Source organism: Coturnix japonica, chromosome 3 (assembly GCF_054131305.1).
Source record: "Coturnix japonica strain WE chromosome 3, WE-NBRP24, whole genome shotgun sequence".
Classification (NCBI taxonomy): Eukaryota; Metazoa; Chordata; class Aves; order Galliformes; family Phasianidae; genus Coturnix; species Coturnix japonica.
In genome coordinates, this window is record NC_140665.1 from 38480283 (window position 1) to 38505358 (window position 25076).

At 37.5% G+C, this 25076-nt stretch overlaps 1 protein-coding gene across 3 annotated transcripts in view; it reads right to left on the minus strand.

The window, feature by feature from the left end:
* DISC1 (DISC1 scaffold protein) overlaps window positions 1–25076 on the minus strand; it is a 179976-nt gene that overhangs the window by 111749 nt on the left and 43151 nt on the right. For all 3 annotated transcript variants that reach the window (XR_001554046.2, XR_014943918.1, XM_085541314.1), the window contains exons 4-6: window positions 16916–17063; window positions 13025–13154; window positions 9225–9460 (exon numbers count right to left, since the gene is read on the minus strand). Coding sequence is in view for 1 of the 3 variants with exons in the window: in XM_085541314.1 (XP_085397440.1) it covers window positions 9225–9460; window positions 13025–13154; window positions 16916–17063 (514 nt within the window). In the remaining 2 variants the exon portion in view is untranslated. The remainder of the gene's footprint in view (window positions 1–9224; window positions 9461–13024; window positions 13155–16915; window positions 17064–25076) is intronic.

A 25076-nucleotide genomic window follows, 5' to 3' on the forward strand; every position in this document is an offset into this window, starting at 1 on the left:
GCTTTCCAATTAACTGACAAGCTAATGCTCCAGCTGACCCGCAGCAGTAACCAAGCGGTCAATACCGATTCATTCCACCAACAAAAGGTTTTAACAGCCATGATCTGTTACATGTGACTTGAACCAGAAACAGTATTTTCTTTCACCAGCACCCTGGAGCATCATATTTCAGTTTAAAAGGGGTATGCTGTCTGCTTAGAAGTTGCTTTACTTATGACTACTGGGGATAACAGCATTAAAAAGAGCTCCTTGGAATAACACTTAATTCTCGCCTGAGAAAAAGGCCATAGTTTTGATTCATTGCTATTCTTCTCTGGTAGAACAGATAATCAAGAATTTGACTGCTTGTTCTCACAGCCTCTGCAATCTATTATAAGAGCCATTTAGAAGTTACTTCTCAAATCCAATATAATCTAACTCCATCACAGACAATGCAAAGTTCTTGACCTGACTGATGGAAGGAGTAGAATAAGACAGGAATTCAATTAATACAAATTTAACTGACTAAATGCTAGAGAAGAAAGGTTTAACAGTAATAGAACTGATGGCAATCTACATATCATCTGCTGTTCTCCCTATGTGTCATATACAATAGCCACATAAGCTGTTTAAATTGTTTCCTTTGGATACACACTAGGACCCCTAATAACCTAATAAAGAGATAAAAACAGTGTAGACCTGCTACATCACTGTATACACTAGGGAATCAGGTGATAAGGAATTACATTTTTTGGATGATGAAGAAGTAATACATTAGGAAAACACAGACTCAAGATGCACAAGGACATAAAAGTGCTGTATATTCGAGACCTGAGGCTGACATAGAATGCAGCTGTACTCAAGGGAAATATTGTAAGGTCCAAATACTTCAAACAAACTAGTTCCTTGTGAGGATCTCATTTCAGTGACCATAGAGGAATACATGCATCGGGTGTGTTGAATTGCAATAACACAGATGGAAACTGCTGAGATAACGTTCATAATCAGGAATGGCAGGTCGACAAAATAGCAGCAACCACTGAGCCCAGACTGAGAAGGAAGACTGGAAATCAAGAGGGCTGGTCATTCAATCAGAGACTTCCGATATGACCACAAAGGATGTTAAATTTCATTATGTAACAGTTTAAAATCTTTTTAAAGAACATTCTAAGAACCTGTGATTTATATGCAGGAACTGCAGATAGTGTGGAAGTAGCTTTGTTCAGAGGAAGGCTGAGTAGTACAATACTGGGAAGAATGGCTTTCTACTAAAGGAAGGTATGTTGCTGAATTTCTTTCCTTCCACTTCGCTAGTATACTTCCCTTCACATATGAGGCTATTGTGCATTTATGTTATATTTGGCTTCCTAAGAAAATATTCAGAGAATGAAAATGGGCAAAGTCACACTGATCTCTATGTTCATGATGCATAAGAATACAGCTGGAACAGATATAGTTCCAGTATTAATGACAAAATACACATGCACTGACAAAAAAATGTAGTCAGAACGTAGTCTGCATAAGTGCACAAAAGAACTTATTACACATGGAGTACAAATATTAATAACCAAATTCTATACTGGGTACTCTTTACAGCAAGGGTTATTTCTTACATTGCTGTTACCCAAAAGATTTTTCTAGGGATTGAAATATCAGGACCTATTCTCCATATCACATTACAGTCCTACAGCAAAAAGCACACTTCCATTTCTATAAATCTAAGTACAATCAGAACAATATAAAATTACTCACGTTCAAGTTGCGTATATGAGAAAGAACAACGGGCTGAACTTCATACTAATACGCATTCCCTTCCTCTTATATTTATTGATTATTAAACATCTTGCAGTATGTTTGAATTTGGCCTTTGACTGTCTGATAATCAATCAATAACCCAATAAAATCCACAGAAAGAATGACTTTGCTGATGTGAAGTTCTTAAGAGAACTCCTCAGATTCTGAAGTAACCAGAAGTTGTGCTTTCTTAGAAGATAAAAATACACATTCCAAGCCTTATACTTGTAATCTTGCTTTTAGCAGTAAACAGAAGCTGACCTTCCAAAAAGCCTTTGTCCAGTTCTTTACAAAATCTGAAGCATTACTCACAGAACATTTGGTATAAACATCAGCTTACATCAAAGCAAAAATCCACTAGAAATTTTAAGTCTAGGGATGTCAGCAGGCCTTCAAAGAAGAAATCCACTGTATAAAAATCAAATCAAACAATCAATAACTTTCTTGTACTCCTACAGTTCCCTTAATGAACATCTTTCAGAAGGTTTTGAAGAGAAGTCAAGATAAAAAAAAATGCTTTTGAGCACAAACTTAGCACAAGGCAGCTTTAAGTTAGAAATCTACCAGTAGGGCTGAAGAATAAGAAAAACTAAGAAAACAGACATACCTGAAATTTTCTTGAGTAAATTCAATAAATTCACAATTACAGAAACCATGTGAAGTTTTTCACCAGGACAAGACCTACGAAGGCATTGTCAGTCCTATACTTCTACCTAATTAAGAACATTCAGAACTAGGTCACTAAGTATACTAAAGTGAAACACATACTTCATATACTTGTCTACTCCACACCATACTTGGAGCATAGTCATGTAAGACAACGGACAGCAATTTTATCTTCATTTCATGTAATCTGTTCATAATGATTTGGCTTACATATTAGCATAGGAAGAAAGCAATATTTCAGTCAAGCACATAAGTTCCTTTCCAACGTCTTGCGCTGATCCATGGGACTTAAACAATGGGGTTTTCACAGCAGCACATCTCCAGGTTGGGAAACAAAATACATACTTGACACATAAAATGTGGATTATTTCAAAGAAACTCTCACTTTTCCTTAGATATGCAGACCGTTGAAGATATTTATAAGACAACAGAACTAGTTAAACGCTGACAAAAAGCAGAATTTCTGCCAAACTGAATAGGTAAAAATCCAATTTCTCTGTCTAAATCTGTCACTGCTCCTTAGGGGTGGACTTCGACACTGAGCAGACGGAGAGAAAAACTGTGTTTAATTCATAGTAAAAGTGAAATTTGTGGCAGTTAAAAAGACTAGCTACCTGAAAAAGTAGTAAAATGCCAAGTGTTACCTTGGAAAGCTTCCAAGATCAAAATTAATCTGGTTTGAGACAAAAAATATCAAGAGATGTACTTCAAGGTACAGGAGGCATTGGACCATCTGCACATTTCAATATACAGAATTCTCCAAGGTATGTGAATGAGAATCCAGAATTATCCTCCTATCTCTGAAACATCAGGGAGCTTATTTTGCTCCAGTTGCCCTTCTAGCTATCGTTCTGTAGAGCAGTACTTTTCTGATGTTGTCTTATGTGATGGCTTCAATACAGGTGCTTCTTAACACTGCATTTGTAAAGAGACACTACTAGAAGTACACTTTCCTGCTAGGCTTGTACAACCTCAGCTCACCATTAAGATTTCCTGTTGAACCATAGGATGACTGCACTTTGTTTCAGCTACTCTGAAAAAAAACTACATCTTAGTCATATTCATGCAAAGTAATATAACAGCTAGATGTTACTGGCATCTTTAATTAAGATTCCAAGCTAAATTTTTATTGTCATGAATTGAGAAGCCTTCTGGCCTTATAAAACACCATTCTGAGAGCTAAGCTGTCTGTCTGTTCTAACCAGCCATTTGCACACTGCTATATTTCCCATTACTGTCAGCTGCTGCCACGGCGTGGCTGTGGCAGTTGTTGTTCCAGCTGCTTCTCAAAACAGGAGCATCAGATGGAAAACAAAGGCATCATCAAACGGTTCTCTGCAACAGCCACTCATCGACATTCTCCTTAAATTTTCTGTTGGATTAATAAATCCTTGTTTTTCTACTACATCATTCTGCAGTGTGTCAGAGAACAGCACAAACCAGAGCATGACCAGGGCAGCTGCAAATATTCCCTTAAGAATAACATCTTCTGGACTTCACTGGCTAAAACGGTCTATCCATGGGCTGTTGTTAATCATTTATTACATACAAATGAATTCTGTATCCTATACTGACAGAGACAGCTGGTCATTTTTCCCTGAAGAGAAACAAAGGTCTTTAAAATGCACATACACCCAGAGGAATCAGCACATATGTGGCCTGGGCTTTATGGGCTGAAGCATCCCACTGGATGCTGTTAAGGCAAACAGGGGAAACCAGATGCTCAGCAGGGGAAAAACAGATTCCTCATTACACTGCACACATGGGTACTCAAGCGGATGGTACTCATCTTTCTGCTGCTTCAGAAGGTTAAAGACCTGCCTCCACAATTGCAAATTATTTCAAGTTTCTAGCATTGCTCTATTCTGAGTGTTGGAAGACCGACTTTTTCCTTTTTCTACTGTGTTTCCAGCTCCTCCTGATCTTTCCAAGGATGGTCAGTGGCTGCCGTGAACAAGCAGACTTGGCAGAAGCCCTTCTCCTCTCTACAATATGGGTTCCCACCTGCACCGGTGAACCCAAGTCACTGAACTGCAGAGTGATGAAACAGGGGCCTGGGCTCAGAACTGATATCAGTGCACACACATCTCCATTCCTGGAGACCCATGAAATTGAATTAATTCAACTACTGAGATGATTGAGGGCTTGCTCTTCTTATTCCTCATTGCTCAGTGATTAAGCCCTAGCTGTAGGGGCCACTAGAGAAATTACCTGCTTTGTCAAGCCCACCCAATAGATCAAGTCAGACAACAAAATAAAGTTGCAACAGAAGTTGAATGCATCAGCAACTTACTTAAAACAGTTCCATGTTCCACTAAGTACTCCAGCATCAAATGAGGCCAAAAAGCAGCTCAAAAACAACGTATTATTCCTAGAGGTCTACTAGATGCACATTCTCTTGGAAACAATACATACCTTTTTGGAATGGTAGAGTTTTGCTTCTAAATACAAATCTGTTAAGTCATGATTTTTGTGGAAAGGTTGATGTGAATGCAAAGTTCAGACTTCCTCAGTAATTTCATGTAGCTTGTTAACCACCAGCTTGACTAGAAATTTCAAGTAGACATGCATTTTGAAGAATAAAAGAAAGCATACAGAAGGCTAACTCTCCTAATAATAGTAGACTGTTCTCAATGATGCTTCTACTTTTCCTAACTTAATAAAGGAAATTACATAAAAGTTTTCCCTCCCCACTCTTCCCATGAAAATTATCTTCTCTAGAAAGAACTCCTTTCTTGGCTTCACCAGGCTTTTGCCTAAACTGAAGTTGCTGAATGCTCTGAGTACATTCCGAATAATAAGGCTTTCAACCCCTTAAGCATTTGCATTTCACTTTGAGTTAACCTTTGTCAGATAAGCTCCAAGCATCACTAAAACAGACAACTTGTTGCATAAAACTTCAAGTTCGGTTCCTTGTGCCACCAGGCAAGACAGTCCTACAATAACACACAGTAGGAAATTTTCATATCTTCCAAAGATTCCCCACACACAATGTGATATATATATATATGTATGTCTGTATATATATATATATATATATATATATATACAGACATACACACACTAATCAAATATATGTATATATAATCAAATGGAAAAAGAGGTGGAGGATTCAAGTTTTTGGAAGATATTTAATTGAATTTCTTTCTTTCAACCAGCATTCATTGCCCAGACAACAGTCCATATGGAACTGTGTAATTTATTTCAAGGATGACACACTGTGCAGTTGTATACATCTGGAGATGTGTGTAAAACCAAAACTAAAAATAAATGAACATAAATATGAACAGAAGTACAACAAACGTCCCCACAGATAGAAGCGAGTTTCCATTGTGAAAGGAAAAAAAAAGGTAATGATGGGCACTGAAGAAATAAGTCAAATAATAAACATCATATCTTATAATGAGAAGATACAAGGTACAGAGTTTCAGAAATGCTTTTTAATTATTTTAACTCCCCTTCTTCAGGGGAGGATATGAAGATGGTACCTTTTTTTAAAAAAAAACTTTGCAATCTCCAGAAGTAAGCCCTTCACACTTAACACTCAGACTTTTTCTCTGATTTCAATATATTGTCTTTAAGTAACACGCAATGTCAGAGTACACAAACACCAGCTGCTCCCACCACTTTTTGAACACGTTTCTAACACAGAATCCCACACAAGGAGTGTGAGCTTCTGTACTGTAATTTCCTCATTCTATAATAATGATTATGCCCTTTAGTCTATCAAGGATAATTAAGCCTGTGTTGATGAGCAAAATAACCATATTTTACGGTCTCAACCTGGATAAGAATCCCTGTCAAATCACAAGCTAGCTTGACTGAAAATTAACTGCCTCTGCTTTAAACTAGACCTCCATTGGCCATCAAGAAAGATTCCAGAGTAAAGCATTTAACATTTCTCAAGTCTTCAAACTCTAAGCATGTTAAAATTACTGACAAAGGCTTTTCATTTTCCAAAAAAATAAAAAAATAAAAATCCACCACTTAAAAAAGATAAACAAGGCTAAACAAAGGATTATTAATTTTCCTGAAAATAACAATGCTTGACAAGAAAAATAAGCTTGGAACAGTGCTCAAGCTAATGTTACATTGACCTGAGCTCCTTCTTCTACACAATTCTGAGTTATTATTCTTCATTTAAGATGCTTTGTTACTTTCCCTTAAGTTTACTTTAATAACTTTCTAGTTGATAACATTCACACCAAGTAAAGCAAAATAATTTGTATTTTTATGGTGAGATGCAGTCACTGAATATGATTAATTATAGCAGATATTATCTTAAGAGATGCTACATATCAGCCCTGTGCTACCCCAGTGCTGAAAGCAACTCTTCTACCCAATAAATAATTACGCAAAAACACATGATAGCAGTACTTTAGTGACTATAGCAACATGGCTAAAACACACAGTATCTTTCATCCTGGTACCCAGAAACTTGTAATCAGTCTGCAGCCTATCAGCATTGAATGACTTTCTACAGTGTTATTCACCTTTCTCACATACGCAGTCCAAACTTCAGAAAAAAAAAAAAAAAGAAAAAAGAAAAAAAAATTTCTTTAGTAATAGATTATAAAATAAAATGAAATGAACATTTCTTTAATACCCCAAGACTCTGTAATTTAGAACCAGTATGCAGAACTGGTTTTGTTAAGTTTTCAACTTCTTACCTAGCACAGTGTCTTTCACAAGATGTACTGATTTAGGATAAGTCAACGCAAGTTGCACAAGGGAAATTCTGGCTAGATACAGTAGGAAAAGAGTATGCAGTGGAGGAGTGGTCAAAGATAGGATACCTAGTGAGGTTGCAAGATATTTATCTTAGAGATATTCAAAACCTAGATAGATAGAGCCCAGAGGGACAAGATCTTGCTTTGAAATTGTAGCCCCGCTTACAGCAGGAAGTTACTTATGTAGAGGATTTCCATGGGCCCACTAGAAGTGTACACTAGCTGCTTTATTATCTATTTGCAAGGTTTTCATCTTACATAAAGACAACAGTATAACTGGATACAGACATAAGATCACTGTATACAAGGTATAATGGATTGCACAGATTTAAAAGGGAGGAAAAAAAAAAAAAGAAAAAAAGGAGAAATGGTTTCAACTAAGGCAGGGGAGGTTTAGGTTAGAGATTAGGAAGAAGTTTTTTCACTCAGAGGGTGATGAAGCACTGGAACAGGTTTCCCAGAGAGGTTGTGGATGCCCCAATCCCTGGAGGCATTCAAGGCCAGGCCAGATGTGGGCATCCTGATCTGGTGGTTGCACATAGCAGGGGGGTTGAAACTAGATGATCATTGTGATCCTTTTCAACCCAGACCTTTGTATGATTCTATGACTCCTCTCCTATGAGCCTATGAATCATCAGCACCCACAATAACAAAATCTGATCTACAAACAAAAGCAAAACAAAAAAAAGTCTTTCAAGACCTCATTCAAAAATAAAAAAAGTAATCATACATCTTTGTTAAAGTCCTGCACTCACTTCCAATGACAAATGGCTGCATTCTTTCAGGTGAATGTGTTATTACTCATGGCACTGGTGAGTGAAGAATTCAGAGGAAGCTGCTCCTGAACCAGTACTAATATAAGACATCAAGGAGCTTCCTAAAGACTAAGCGAAACTCAAATGTTGCATCAGCAGTGTGAGTGAAAAAAAAATAAATAAACCTGAATGTTCTTTTGTAAGCAGACTCAAAACTAAGAGAAAACTCAAAGTTTATATTCTCAGATAGACTGTTTGAAACCTATAATTCCCCAGTCTTTGAAACATAAAGTATAAGCAATGATGAAAACAAACTAAACAATTCAAGATTCACATAACCTAATTTAAAATTTTAAACAAACATCAAAAGAGAGGGATGTGTCTTTTATGGGACATTCTGCTGACTTTAAGGAAAAAAAAATGGTATAAATTAGCACACATGAGCAGCAGCTTCTCATGAATGTTAATACAAATAATCTAAATCCAATAAATGCAAAGAGAGGGAAAACAGATGCAAGCAACACAGCTACTGCTTATCTGGAAGGAATGAAAGTTAGGATAAATAGGAATTCTATTGTGTCCTGATGACACAGAAGAAATAACACTTTCCAAGTTCCATCACTAACTTTTCATTGACTGTCAATAATGTTTAGGTCCTCAAATACTTCTATTGCTTTTTTTTTTTTTTTTTTTAAATAAAGATGAGGTTACTGGGGGAAAAAAAAAGTTACTAAAAGTAGCTACTTTTCCATCTAAAAGAACCATATGCTTTGCATTTAATCATAGCTGCCCCAAAAGCCTTCAAGCCCTATCCCTTCCCCCACTACCTCAATTCCAATATCTGTGCATAACACTCATCAGAGCAGCCTTTATTACTTTTGGAAGTTCATTGAAGCAAGGGACTTCTCTAATATTTATTTGGATGGTGCCTGGTACACATTTTCATACTGAGAAATATGCAGCAATTACTGCATTACCAAGCTAGGAAATAAATTTCACTAGTTACCAAAAATTAATTCAAATTGATGATAGGTGATAACAATTGATGGATTCAAATGCTTTCTGTAGATGGCTCTTTTCCATAAAAATATGAAGCACAAAAAACTTCAAATCACTAAAAGGTTCTCATTCCTAAGGAAATACATTAGAACATCAATATCTGTTCTTAGAAATTCTTAAGCATCCAAATCCAGGTAAATAGCCAGCATGATTACTTAGGAAACAACGGGCGCTGAACTCTATATCACACTAGGAAGGTACAAGACTTCACATCAATGATAACGTATTGATATTTAAATACCTCTTTAATGTTCCTGGAAGATCCAAACTGAATGGAATTTGATAGGAGGATGCTAAAGTGTCATCCACAGCCTTGCTTATTTCCTGTAGCTCTCTCAAAGAAACACAGCCAAGTAAAGCAGTCAGTTCACAGTCCTGTGACTGAATTAGCCTATCTTGTTCTTCTATTTCTCTTTGTAGCTGTTGATCTTTTTCTTCTAACACAGACAGTCTCACTCGGAGGTCTTCAATTTCTTTCTGCATATAACAGAAAACTCAGTTTACTATGTACAAAATGAAAGAAATAGCTGTGCTCCTAGTAAAATGTCTTAAAAATAGCATAAATTAACGTTGATCCATTTAATGCAGCACTAGATGAGAAGACAGCCTTTTGTTGACATGCAAAAATCTCTTACATCCCTTGTGCATAGAACTCTAGCAGTTATACAGTATGAAACCCCCACATGCTTCCCAATACCACATTTCAGATTCCTCTGACAAAAATCAATTGTACAGGCAACTTGTACAAAAAATTTGTTTAAAAAGATTTAAAAGAAAAAAAAAAAAATCAAGGTCCAACCACAGTCATAGAACCTTGTGTCAGACTGGCAGGTGATCAATAACCTGTCCATCCTACTGCAGCATATCCCTGCAATGGTTCCTTTAGACTTCTCATTCAATATTAAGAGTTTTATGGTAGTGATGTTTCTCTTGCAATAGAATATTCCAGTTTTTCCTTGGAAACCCAAGAGAGCTTGCACCAAAGGAACGGACACTTCATAAAGGAATATGAGTTGTCTAGTTAATAAAGTTACTTAACATATGGCCCTTGGCTCATTTGTCCTAGGATTTGAAAAGTGAGTTTAAAAAAAAAAAAAAATCAAAGGAGAGCTATTTGCTAAGCTGTTGAATGTCATACAGGAGCATTTGATTTTATTCCTACATTTCTTATGTTCTCTGTGAAACTGCAAGCCTCTTAGTCTATTATCTGCATGCACAGTCACATCCTGAATGTTCACCATCTCCCACACAATCAAAAAGAGTCTCTGAAGTGCTACCCAGACATTCTCAACAGAAATCAAAGCTCAAATTTTCCATTACCATATTCAGACTGGCCAAAAAAAAAAAAAAAAGACTGTTTCCAGGGACCTTTCCCAGGTAAGTAAGTAGGCATTACAAAATTCATTTTAAAAAGCACCATGTAGCTTTTTATGGTAATTCACTACTTAATCCTTTCTCTGTAGAATGGCAATAGAAACGTCTCTTCACTCTAAGGCAGTTGCAAAGACAAAATTAAGCCTGTTTGAATCACTCAGGTACCACATTGATTAATGTTGTAAAAAGATCCCATGCACAAAGTAATAAATCTGCATCCAAAAGAGGGTTTCAGTGGTGCACAGTAAAAAGCTTTGGAAGCCTAATATTGAGTACTAAAGATAAAATGTCTCTGTATCCATCTGAACAAGCATTTCCCATCCTCAACAATATATAAAGCAGAGACTCAGAAAAAAAGTAGCACACTTACACAACTGACTTTCAGGTTCTTTTAACATTTTCCCTGTAATTTAAGTAAAGTTCAGCTCACTAATATCATTCTATAAACAAATATATTCAGGTTTGTTCCTCTAGCAAGCTCTCTGACACTCCATGAGCATTGCTTAAAACAAGAAGAAATAGCACATTAAAAAACTGAATTGGCTCAAAGAATTCTACTTATATTAGTGCTCTGGACTACATTTATCAATTGTTTTCTTCCTTTTTATTCTTTTAAATTTAACTACAAGAAAACAGAGCGGCCCGTGTTTCAACCCACAGGCATTTGTCAAGAACAAAAAGGTCAGCAGGCCAAAAGCATCAGTTTTGTTTCTCCAAGTCTCAAATCAGGCTTTTAGTGTGCACAAAGGACAATTCTGTCTCTGTATTACTGGATTGGGAATACTGCCAAAATCTTAATAGGCTCTACTTAATACAAAGACCTTCATATTCTCTGAAAATGTAGTAATTGCAATCTCTGCAATGTGCAGCCTACAGGGGAACAGGAGATGAACAGAATTTGGTTTTAAAAATACACTTCTAGTACTGAAATATTTTTACGACTCAGATACCAGAATCAGCATTCACAAAGAAAAAGCTATTCTGCTAGGGAACAGTTCACATTTATTCTTGAGAGAATGGAAATTTTAGCCAGCAAGCTGGAATTTTCTCTCTTTTCCAGAAATGTCAAGGAGCCTTTAATGTGCTCTTGGGCAGCCTCCAGGGATGGATAAAAAGGACTTAAAGTCTCAGCATGGAGCAACAGATGATATTTAGCTCACTAAACATAACCTGGAGGTTTACTTTTTGGATTTGAGTTTAAACTGAGATTTCTAACATGACAGTTAATCACTATTGATTGTGAGACTACTAACTTTGCATACAAGCCCACATTGTCCACAAAGTATAAGATCATAGTAGAAACATTACAATGTAAATTTCAGATACTGTCACATGCACTATAGAAGCCCAGAAGGTATATACAGAAATAAAAGGAGAGAAAGCAAATGGAAAGGGAAAATATGGTGGAAGAAAATTAATAAATCAGATTGTGTGATTTTGGGTTAGATCAATTTTTAAGAAATGCCAGGAGTCACCAACCATTCCAGGTCAGACTTCTTCAGCACTTAGAATTCATGATTATTTTGACAAGCCCTCATAGCATGCCTGTAAAGGGTGTGGTTGATTTGTCCCTAGCATCATTATGTAGCAATAAAAATACACCCAAAACAACCACAGAAACGTTACCTGGAATCAAGACTTAAGGACATCAATTTTCAGCTGAACACTTTCACATGGCTGGATGAATATGTGAATTACAAAAACTAGTTTTTCCAGACACTGTTAAACCTAGACAATATCCACTCTTGATGATTGAGGAAATAAATCTAAACAACGATGGCTTGATCAAAGAGAGTTTGTAATGGTCATCTAAGATGTTTTTCTCCATTTCATTTGTCTTTGTATATATACACACACATAAATACGTGTAAATGTGTACATGTATATACACAGTTCATTGTACTATTGGACTCAAAGGAGGAGGAGAAAATTAATGAGATTTCAGGGAAAGAAAGAACACAGAAATAAAGCTAAGACATACAATAGTTGAGTGTGATCACCAAAGTTTAAAAGATGGAGCAAAGAGTTGCACTAGACAATAAACAGATTTTTGAAGGACGGGGGAAAAAAGAACTAAATCATACTTAAAAGCTTGTAGATTTAAAATTGGACAGAAGCTATCTTAAAACATTCAAGCAATTACCAACCATTACCACATCGTGACATCATATGCCAGCGTAAAGCTATCTCTGGCAGATGACAAGTGTTCCATATAGACAGCTGCACTGTAATGAAACATTTTGATCACCTTTCAGGACCAAAAGCTGGCAAATCACATATAGATAATCAAGTCTAACCAGAAATTGATCACAGATTGCCTCCTTCAAAATTCTTCCCGTCTTCAAATAAAATCTTCTAAAGATCAGCAAAATTTAAAAATGACAAATTAGAACATAAAGAGCACATTTAGAAGGATAACAGGGAAAATTAAAGCACACACACAAGCCACTGAGCCTTCCAGCTCTGCTTTTCTTTAATGAGATTAACACAACTCCTGTGGCTGCCATCTCCAATCATCACTTAGATTATCAACTGGAATACAGCCAAGGCTTTAATTGCTACACAGAACGAAGTATTACAATAAGTTTATTTAATCCTATGTGACAGCTTACAAGACTTTCCCCTACACAGCACTGGTTATTATAGGTAACTTGGCAGTCCTTTTACCTGTAAACATTTCTTTTCTTGCGAAAGGTCATTTCGTTTCATGGCCAAAACCTGTATCCTCTCTTGGTAAGTGGATCTCAACAGTTTATTTCTGTTTTCATGCCAAAGTTGAGTTTCTTCATTTCTATGCCTTTTCAGGGAGGAAAGACAAAAGCTAAAAATCAGTTTTCACTGGGTATTAACTTTACACAGATTAAAGAGATAAGAATATTACGTGTTACCTTCAGAGCCATAACACTCCATCAGCAGAACAATTACATCTTTAACATCCACATAGTTAGAGAACAAGACATTTGCCTTGGCATATCTTCCTTATTATATCAAACATTTACACTGTTTTTACAACAAGCTGCAGAAAGTAAAAGGAAAACTTATATAGCTTGAGGCTTCTCCCAGCTACTTCATTTTTCAGAAAATTATCCTTCACCGCCTTCAAGGTGACAAAACTAAGGCATATAATTTCTATCAATACAGAGAAAAAACTCTTTTAGACAGAAGTTTCAAAACTTGCCAAAGCCATTTTTTCAGCTTCTGTCAGCTTTTGGAACCCACACTAGAGATCATCTGGAGTGCTTGCTCCACAATGCCAGATTTTACTTTTCCTCTTGCACAGCGAGTTCTTTCAAAATCAGTCAGTGGGATTCCTCACAGTGGTTGGTACAACCCTTGGATGTAAATCTTTGCATGATTGGACCCCAAGGCAATCAGTGTGTTACATTAAGTGTCAAGTTTATAATCAGCCTCTCAAAAAACACCTGCAAACAAGGCAAACCTATTCTGTCACACGTTTCTGCATATGAGCATTTGCACTTCTAAGACTAATTGCATGTCCATCTCTAGAGACAAGCACGTGCATTTCCACATTAAGGATAAGGGTAATTTCAACATCCTGTTTAAAAACTAAAAAAAAAAAATCACTTTCAGATGAAGGATGGTTTTAAAGCACGATTCCACACTGCAAAACATACATTCATGCCACATACAAAACATGCATCACAAGTGGTGCAAGCATGATTAATCACACAATTATGATCTCCGTGCACAGCTGCTTAGCAATATGGAGCACAAGCAATTCATATCTCTCCTGCAGGATCATTAAAGTACACATATGCTTCACACTCTTCCCTACGGGCAGAAGAATACACTAAAAAAAGCAAAAGGAAATGTTCTAACGTAAATTACATTCATACTTAAAATTGACTAAGGATCATGTATCTGCATTTCTACAATGACAAAGTAAATCCAAACACTTGTGTGTGAGGTTCTAGGCTATCTCTGCATTTATGTGCCTTTCATTACAGACCGTTGTGGTTTAACAACACTTCTCAGCAGCTCTGAAGAGTACTAAAAGAAAGAAAAAATCTGTATCTTTCTGAAAATTGGATGCAACAGAAATTCTGAGCAGCTGATCAAAACTTAGAAAACATTCCACAATCAACAAACGTTATTCTTGGAATCCCTGGGAAACTGCCTGTACTTCTGCCTCTTGATTTTGAGGAAACAGAAACAAGATCTCCCTGATCTCACTGAACCTGTGTGATCAAACGAACATGGCATTGTTCCTAACCAAACTTGACTCCTACCATGCACCCACAATATCCCAGTGTTAAACATCGAATGCATTTACCAAAAAACTGATCTCGTAACTTAATCATGTAAAAAAAATCCAAAGCATGAATGTCAGTCTCATACATTAAACTTGCCATGTTCACTTAAATTTATAAGATTCTTAATTTGCAAAAAGATGAGATTGGCTTGATTACAGTAAAACTGCAATGTTCTGGTCTTCTGGGGCTAATCTGTCTAATTTGCTTCATTTTCCAGATTAAAAAAAAAGATATCACGACTTTATTCTGATTCAATACAAAAATCAAAGAACGAAGTCAGCAAATATTCCTTGAAGTGATAGTGTTTTCTAGCTGTATTTTATAAAACACTTTTGGAACAGTAAAATTTTAAACTGTTACAAACCCCTGGTGAAGACAAAGGGTTTGCTTGCTCTATCAACAAAGGAGCCAGTCTGCAGACAAAGTGGTGTGTAAGGCTATGTATTTTTCATGCTTGATTCAAGGTGCACAGTAACAGTCAAACTCAAAGAAAGGAGAGTGTTCGAGACATAAAAGTGAGGAGTAAGAGGATATTCATCTGACCCTCAAGAATGGCACTGCTCTCACACCTCTGCAAAGAGAAGAGTTACAGATATAGCCATCAGAAGGAGAACAGGAAAACTTCCATAGCTGTATACATGATATATAATACACATAATGCTCCAAAAGTAATGCCTCCCATTTATTTCTGATACAAAGAGCATAACACTATTTAATAAAACAAATTCTCAGCCACAAAATAGAATTTTTAACACAGTCATCTTCATTAGCTATTCATTTTTGCCATGAATACCTGTATAGGAATTTGGAATGTGGGAAAGGTGAACCACTGTCACCACTGCTGAAACATACCACCCATCACCTCACTGCTCACACCCACTGTTTGGTCTCCATACATTCAGTAAACATCAATGAAGGTTTCAGTGGGTGCAATTTTTCTCCGCATGGAGGAATTCCATTCCACACCCTTCCTTCATATGCATTTCCGTATCAAACATTACTTCGTCAGACTGCCCCTCTGCCACCACAGCAACATGTAATGGAATATTGGCGGGAAGGTTCAGCCTCTACTGTCTTATCACAAATACCTGCTACTGATGCCATGAGTTAACAAATTGGAGGCATTACTTTTGGAGCAGATGTATACACATATGCAGAATACATTTAAATAAAAACTAGCAGACCACATATTTCAGGGGTGCTATACTGAATAATATTGTATGATACTGAAAACAACCCCACATCTAAAGTAAAAAAACCATTGTTATTAATTAATTCACACAGGAAAGATATTTTAATGACAAAATGCTTTAAAGTAATCCTTAAGGAACAGCAAAACAGCTTCTTAGGGGCTCAGAAGGCAGGAGAAAATAGAGAGTGGAATTAGTTTTAAACATGTCTCATTACTAAATTATATAAATATTGGCTTAAATAGTCCTTTAAAGTTTAATAGATAATTTCTAAATATTATTATCTGTGGAGAACTTAACTAATTTTCATATATATTAAAAAGCTCTATATACCAAAATTTATTGACTAGCACACATTGCAGCCTTTATATGTACAAGGTGCCAAAATATAAAAGGCTTTTCTTCTTTTATTTGTGCTATAGCATTTGATAATAGCTTCCAAAAACTAGGAATGAATAATCCTCTTACTTTTAACAACAGTAACCAGCAGCACAGCTGAAGAAAGATGTAGGAATAGAGACAACCTTTTCTTCCTAAGCTAACTACCTCCCTTGGGTCATGCAAGGCATCTCACATTCCTCCTGTCTTTGAAGCTGTTCTTGCTTCAAGAGAAGGCTGAGAAGTTATTTTTGTGACTTTGTACAGTGCAGAGTGTATTATTGCTACCTAACAAGCGATGCATAAAAGGAAGCTCACAAAGATCTACACATCTCAAAGAATAACCTGTTTTTACTTTATATTTAAATGCTCTTTCATTGCCTGAAAAAGACCATCAGAATTAACTCCATAAGGAGCTGTTGCTCAAAGTGCCTTACACTGTTGCTAGGTCAGGATTCAATCCCATTCTCACTCAACATCATTGATAAAAGTTCAGTTTGATTCACCACTCCACAATAACCAGCCTTTTTAAAAACAATCCTGAATGAAACAGGAAAAAAAGGGGGGGGATCAACAGCAACTTTTCTTAAATGTTCTTCAGAAGGTCCTTACAAATTTGCATTAAAGGTCATCACATACTGTATACTTCACATCACATAATCTATACCTCATGAAAAACAGAAGTGTCATTTTACATAAGGAGTCAACAAACTTACCCATCCGCAGCCCAGTGTAATACTGCTTGAACTTGGGTGGCAAACCTATCCAAAAAACTGCTGATTGAAGGATGTCTTGAAGGAAGTTGAAATTTTAAAGAATGTTTTTCTTTTTCCAGTTCTTCTAATTTCCATCTAAGTTTATCAGCTAGAGAATAAATCACAAAAAAAAAAAGAAGAAACGTTGATCAATAAGAAATCTACATCACAAACAGTTCTTCTCTTTTGATAAAATATTTCAGTCTCTTTTACTCCAGAATGAATTATTAGGACCACAACAGTCAATATCATAATCAGGATGTTCAATGACTTTCTTTTATGACAAGGACAAAATTGCTGGCTTCCCAGAACTTTTATTGAGTTTTAATTTGGCGAAGCTCAAAGTTACCAGCCATACTCTTTTCCTAAAATAACAACTTTGAACTGGATTATATGAGAACTCATTCTTCATTGTTCTACTTTAGAACAATCTTAGACTGCAATTACACATCTGAAGCCTGAATTTTGAAAAACAGCATTGTTAGTAGATCAAGAACTGCAGAACTGCCTGTATCTCAACAATACACTTCAGCAGAAAACGCACATGCAATTATAGAAATTTTAAGAATCTCTCATTCTAGGCTCTCCTGAATTACATCTAACTTATCAAACAAATGGCAGTGCTTTGACTCTACTGTATCTCTATTGACCTAGAGTCACTTGTTATATAAGTTAGTCTTTTCTTTGTTTCCTTTCTCTGTGTAGTAAAGAAAGGAAAATGGTTCTTAACACAAATAGTTATTTCTGGTACATTTATCCTCTTTTTCTATGGTGCAAGTATACTAGGCAAGAAAACCACATACAGACAAGAAGTCTTGTTCCTAAAAGACAAAATGCTTTTGATGATACATTAATCAAATCAGAGGGTTTTGAGTTGGTCCACAAATGGAAAATCTTTACGGCTCAGGACTATCCTTGTGACAGTACTGTCTGCAATTTTGTGTAGTAAGCATTCCTTTCCCTCTAACATTTTTCAATACATGTTGCTACCAGAATAACACCCATTTGTGAATGCTTTTTACTGCTTATTTTCTTCTTTATCCTCAAAGAGGTTTTAAGAAGAGGGGCTGCTTACATTTGCTACTTCAATACAATGATCCATTTTCACAATAATTCATCATTAGTTTCAATGTCCCTTCTGCTATGGTGGTGATGGAAAAATAAAGACATATAACATACTAACAGGATTAGATTTTCTCCCTAGGCCAGTAGACCGTTCAAGAATAGCTTAACACACACTATTATTAAGGTGCAAAATGCTGCCAGAAGACTCTAGCCAAGATCATCATTACCCAGGTTTCTGCAGGTTCCAGGCATTGCCTGAACATGGCTTAAAGGATTGCAAGGAGCAATGGGCTCTGACATAGTTCCTCATGCATTACCTAAACCAGATTATTCAAATCAGCAAGTAGGGCAACTAACTGTGGAACAAGCCCTGAGCCTTGTGGAAATGTCTTAAGGCAACCAAGTAACTGACTGCAGATAATAGTAGATAACAGTTTGGACAAGGATATATTAGCAGCTTCTTACAGGTATGGGGAAAAAAAAAAAAGAAAAAGCAATAAGCAAGCATCCAAGTTTTTGCCAGCCCAAACCAGAACGTCTTTTACAGAGCAGCATCATACAGATTTACTGGCTTCAGACCAGAAACAACATGTAGAACCACTCACTGTGTGTAAACAGTGTATAATCACCTAACAGTCAAATTTTAAAAGAAAGGCCAGGTGATCTTAAATGAGAAAGAGTAGGTAAGCCTGTCCCATGCAGGGACACCATCAAAACACTCATTTATCAGCAACTCCACAGGATATCCACAAATGACACCAAGCTGAGTGGTGGAATTGGCATGCTAGAGGGAAGAGATGCTATCCAGAGGGACCCAGACAGGCTTGAGAGGTGTGCCCATGTCAGCCTCATGAAGTTCAGCCCTGGATGAAGTCTGGCTTGCAGGCCAGAAGGCCAACTGTATCCCGGACTGCATCAAGAGAAGCACGACCAGCACATCAAGGGAGGTGATTCTGCCCCTCTACTCTGCTCTTGTGAGACAACACCCAGAGTACTGCATGCAGTTCTGAGGACCTTAACACAAGAAGGACAATAAAGCTTTGGAGCAGGTCCAGAGGATGGCCATAGAGGTCAGAAGGCTGGAGCACCTTCCCTACTAGGACAGGCTGAGAGAGTTGACGTTCTTCAGCCTGAACAGAAAGCACCAGGGAGACCTTATTAGCAGCCGTCCAGAACCTGAAGGAAACCCACAAGAAAAGGGAGGGACATTTTATAAGGGCGTGCAGCAACAAGACAAGGGGAAATGTCTTTAAACTGGAATAGAGTAAACTTAGACTAGATACAAGGAGAAATTCTATACTGTGAGGGTGGTGAGACACTGAAACGGGTTGCCCAGAGAGACTGTGAATGCTTCCAGGGATGGGACATCCAAGGCCAGGCTGGATGGGGCTCTGAGCAACCTCATCAACTGGGAAATATGCCTGCCTACAGCAGGGAGATCAGAACCCAATGATCTTCAAGGTCCCTTCCAACCTAAGCTTTTCTATGATACAAGGACCTAGGCTAGCCTCCCAAATCCATAAAAACAGACCAGACTCTGACAAGAAAAAACATACCACATCTCATATGGAGCTTCAAACACTGGTATCAAAAATATCACTATTATAATCAGAAAAGTAAGGACTAAATGGTGGCCAATTACTATTGACCGGCCAAATGAACTAAACTATCTCCATTTAGCTTGATCATTCATTGCTGGGTTTCCTGCATTACCTAAGTGGGAGTCATGGCAGTCCTCATTAACAGTTTGAATGTATCTGAAGACATGCTTTCCTCTTCCCAGGGGTCATGGTAGCAGCATTTACTGATGTAAAGCCCCCCAAGAGATCATCCATAACAGATCACAGTAAAATAGCAGACTCCACAAAAGATATAAAGATTCAAGTGCAGAAGCAAGTCACAAAAAACTGCCTAGGGAAAATTAAAAAAAGAAAAAAGCTTCTGTTTGGACTGGCATCTTTACAAGGCAGGAAAACATAGAATCATTCTAAGAAATCCATGTGACAGGATTCAAACGTACTGCTGTGAGTGACTGAGAGATGGGGAGTTAATACAGGTTTATATTCACAGTATAAAACTCCATAGTTGGAGGATGCAGCAGGCTGGTGTTCTCTATACCTAGGGTGAGCAGTTGGAAAACTTGCACTAGAACCACCAAATGGACAAAGCCCATTTCATGATACTTTTAACTTTTTTAACATAATTATGCTAACACTGTGTTTTTGCATCCAGTCAATTCTTCCTTCCCAGCCCTTGAAACTGGCTATTTTGAGAACGAACGCAGCTGAAGGAATCCATATGCTGCTTCATTATCTCTGTCATTAATTCTTGGCTGCATCCTGCTATATATACTCCAGGCTACACACAACTCGATTAGTTCCTACTAAGAGGCGTTTCTAAATAATTTGTTCCACTGGTATTTTATAAGTATTATTGCTGGTCATATCTGCTTGTCATCACTCAGAAATAAATGAATGTTTATCCTTTCAGCATTGCCATTAGGGATTATGTCCAAAGAAACCCCACCATCACTTTACTGTATAGTGCAGTACCTCTGGTTTCAGGCTCCTTTCCTTGAAACCAGACCTCGCTGGTTTGACCTGGCTGATGTCTTTGGTATACAGAGACATCAGAGCATCTCAGCCACAGTTGCTGAGAAGGAAACCAAGCTAATGAAGTTCATCTCAGCTAGCTTTCAGTACTGCAGATCAAAGCAATCTAGATCAAGCAGAAGGGAATAATCAGGTTTCTAACATATGAAACATGAAAGAGTTTAAAAACCCTTTATCTAGTGAAGATAAGAACTGAAGAAAGAAACTTGCAGTACTATTACATACCAGGAAGATGCAAAGAAAGAGTTAATAAAATGCATTCACTCAGAACTTTGTTCTTAAGTAACAAATTTCAGTTGCAATAATGGACATCAGGAAAAAGAGAGACAGTGAAGCACTAAAACTGTCTGATTGGGACAGCCAGGAAATCCGCATCAGCTTTTATTTCCAGATCAAACATCACTTAGGGGTAGCTTTGTCACAGTTGTTAAGGTCCAAGCCAGCAAAACTGAATGTATTCTTCTGAGATCCCTTTCCACCATACTTTCTAGGATCTTCTAGCCAAGAATAAATCAGAAAATCCTTGCTACACATGAGCTATCAGTCTCGAAAACACCACTTTCCTTTACCTTTATTTTAGAATCATAGTGTGGTCTTAAAGGTCCTTTACAACCCAAACCATCTAGTTCCAACCTTCTACATGCATGGATATTTCCCTCTATGCCAGGTTGCTCAAAGTCCCATCCAGCCCGGCCTCAAATGCTTCCAGAAAAGGGAAAAATTAGGATTAGTGCAGAATCTACACATGCAAATCATGCCTTTACATTCTAAAGCCTTCTTCTTACCTGCTAGATGTTTACAGAGCCAGACAACCCTCCCAGTACTCACTTTCTTAAAAACTTAAAGCTTCCAAGATGACTGAAACATTTTGTCAAAATCAGCAACAAAAGTATTTCTGATACCTGTTTTGTAAGAACTACAGGACTGAAGATTCACCTATTCTCCTTTCCTCAATCAGGTCATAGGAAACCACGCTAAGACACAAAGCACAAAGTGTCTCCTTACCTTGATACTGCTTCTTGAACCTACAATGATTACCAGGAAAAAGATTTCCTGAACAAGACACTACTTTTAGATCAGTACCTTGAGAGTCAAAAAATCATGAGTGGATGAATATCTACACACTAGAAACTTCCGTTTCCTGAAGCTATCTGTGCTTTTGGTCTTCAAAATATCCTATAACAGATAATTCTATTTTGAAATTATCTATAAATACATACCACATCTTATTTATTTATTTACTACTGTGAATGCAAGATAGCATTGTCTTCACTTTCCTATACATTAACAATTTAGGCACTTTTATATTCAAACTTCACATCTCATTTTTCTGGACAGTGACTTACATTAGCTAGAGCAATGCTACAAAGGCTACAAAGTAATGAGTAATTGGGAGCCTGACTATGTGGCTGAGGTGAAGCTGGATGACAGCCTTGTAAGCAAAGGGTCTATAGTCCAATTACTAACATTAGTCTCCTGCAAAATCACTTGTGGGAGAACACACATACCAATTAGTGTTCAAATATAATATGCAAAGACATGCACTGTGATCAGAAACAAAGGCATTACAAACAACTTGTAATTTCTTTAATTCTTTATGATAAAAGAATTAAAGAAAATTTTAAAATTAACTATTTAAAAGCTATAAGCAGATGCATAATAGAAAATATTCAATGCCTTGAAAGTCCTAGCTCACCAGATATGTAAGAAAGGTAGCTTTAGATTACATATGGACAGCTTGCCTCACCACGTGTTGTCTGGTCACTGCTAGTGAACACAGCACTTTCTACCTTCAATTCAAAATTGCTAAAGGAAACCAGTAAACTTAGAGTCAAACTGCACAGCTAAGACAGGCTGACTCCAAAAGGGCATGGAGCTGGGGACAGCCAGTGGAAGATCCAGACGGAACAACAGGAGCAGCAGCTGCCCTCCAGAGTTCTGCCTACCCTACTGACCGTATAGACTGACAGCACAACAAAACAATTCAGTTATGAGGACTTATCTCATACTAGGCTTAGCACAGTCCCATGCACTTAAGGCCAGTTAGTCCCTAGAGCACATATTTTCTTTGTTTCACCTGAAAGAAAAACAGTTCAAGCATTCTTGACAGCTCTACAGTGCAAAGCAAAGCAAAGCATAGTAGATGGGACAACTGGGAAATTCCCTTCGAAAGCTCACACACCTAATCCAAAATAAAATACTATTAGAGTCAGGGTCTTTGGAATACTTCTATTAGTTGGTGAAAAAGTAGCTACTAACAGTAAATATAGGCTAAAGTGTTCCAGGCAAGCATTTAACCCCTTAGGTCCTCTTTCATGTTCAGTTCATAACTGAAGAGCACAATGGCTGCTAGGGAGCAATGAAGGTGTAAATACCCTGTTCTCCCACTGCTTAGTTTTTCCATTTCAACCAAGAAGGTTCCTGAATTATCAGGATGACCTTGAAGAACAGCTGAGCTAACTGAACTCCCAGGTGCTGAACATCCCTTGAAGTCTGAAGCAACTGCTGCAGAATTCACCTCAGAAATCTTTTGACAATGCTACATTTCACAACTCTTTGTTTCACACATTACCCAGATAATTGGCACTTTCAACATACGAGACAAGCCCTTCTTGTTCCTGTTTTACCCTATTGGGACACTAGATGGGTGTTTGCTTCTGACTCTGGTGATATTTAGAGTTGAATGTTCAATAACCTAGAAAGCAGAAGAAAGTCAGACTCCTGAATTTCCTGACAGACATAGACACCAGAATAGCCAAAAAGCACAGCAGCAACATGATGACACATTCAGTGTCAGCTCAAGTGCAACATGGACACAGAAACAAAAGAAAGAATCTGCTTGCCCTTGGAAGGCCTTAAGTACACAGGGATCTCCAATAACATACTCTTGTCTTCATTGCTAACCCTTACATTAGGTATTCTGCCTTCTGGTCACACAGATGCACTGCATACATCTGAGCTCCCCTAGGTTGGCCCTGCCTTCCCATCAGGTGCTCAATCACTGTTTTCAGCTGAGACTTTGCATTTCTACTACACTCTTACTTCTTTCCAACCAAGAACAAACAAGTAGACATAACATAGGAGTAGGGAAAGGAAACCTGGTATTCCAAATATTCCCTGGGAAAGAAACAATAGAGATTGCATTTAAAGGATTTCTTACGAAAGCTCCTTAAGGAGAATTTTTTCTCCCAACATTTTCCCGTATCAGTCCATACCAATTAGAGTACAAGGGAACCATCGTATCCTTAAAAGATACAGGACATTTCAGAATTTAACACACTGAGTATCAGTGCTGCAGCAGAATTGGAAGTCTTAGAGCTTTAACAATACAAGAACAGACATTTCAGTTCTTATACTTCTTATGAAATGAATCTGGACAGATTGTCAGATATTGATTTTCCCTCTCTAATTCATAACAGATTTGAGAGTCTTCCCTTAAGCTTTGAGCAAAAAATTGAAATTCCCAAAAGCTTCACAGATGCTTCCCTGAAGCACACCACCAAGTTTCCCCTCCTACAGTTTACACTTCAACAAAGCACGTTCTATGCTGTATATGAAAACTTTCTGCCAGGTGGGCACCAGCAAAAATCTAGTGTAGAATTTCAGCCTAAGTTTTGAGCAGTGTCCCCATTTCTTATTGTAACTATCAGAAAGATCAATACAAGAGAAGTCTGATACAAAGGGTATAATGACAGATGGACTAACACAATAGAAAGGGAAGGAAAAAGGACTGCTCACCTGTCTCCAAGGATCTAGGCTTACAGAGGAACACTCAACAACGGAGAGACCTCCAAAAAGAGACCCTTCCCCACTGGCAGCCGGCCCTGAAATGAGGTCTAAGAGAGGTGCAGCCAAGCTCCACCCCTTCTGGTCACACAGCTGAATTGCCTTCACCTGTGCTCGCAGGGCTGAACAGGTCCTTTCCCCAGTGGTTCAGGCCATGACTCAACAGTTCCCATACACCTCTCCATAGGAGAAACATCACTGACAAACTCCTAGCAATTCAGTTGCATGTTTTATATTTCTTTGTAAAATGAGCTAAATGGAACAGTGATTTATGGGCATAGACCATAAGACTTGGTGGATTTTGAGTTACTATCAGCATAACCTGAGGAACAGCAAAAAGCCACAAAACCTGGAAGGTTCCTCTGGCATGCCTCTGAGAAAGGGCAGGAGAGAGTCAACAGCAGGAAATATCAGAATACTAATTTGGATGATTAATCTCTTAAGTATCGGTGGCCAGCATCAGAAAAATATTGCTTTCTATTGTTATACTTATTATCACCTGACAGTGATGTAGGTTAAATTATCCTGACAGTCTAGAAAGTATAACTGTAAGGATATCTGGATAAACTCGCATCACAATCTTCTGTAGCACAACCATCCTGCAAGCAAAACAGTCATTATTTGCCACTGCTGTCTCACAGAGAAGCCACTGATGTACA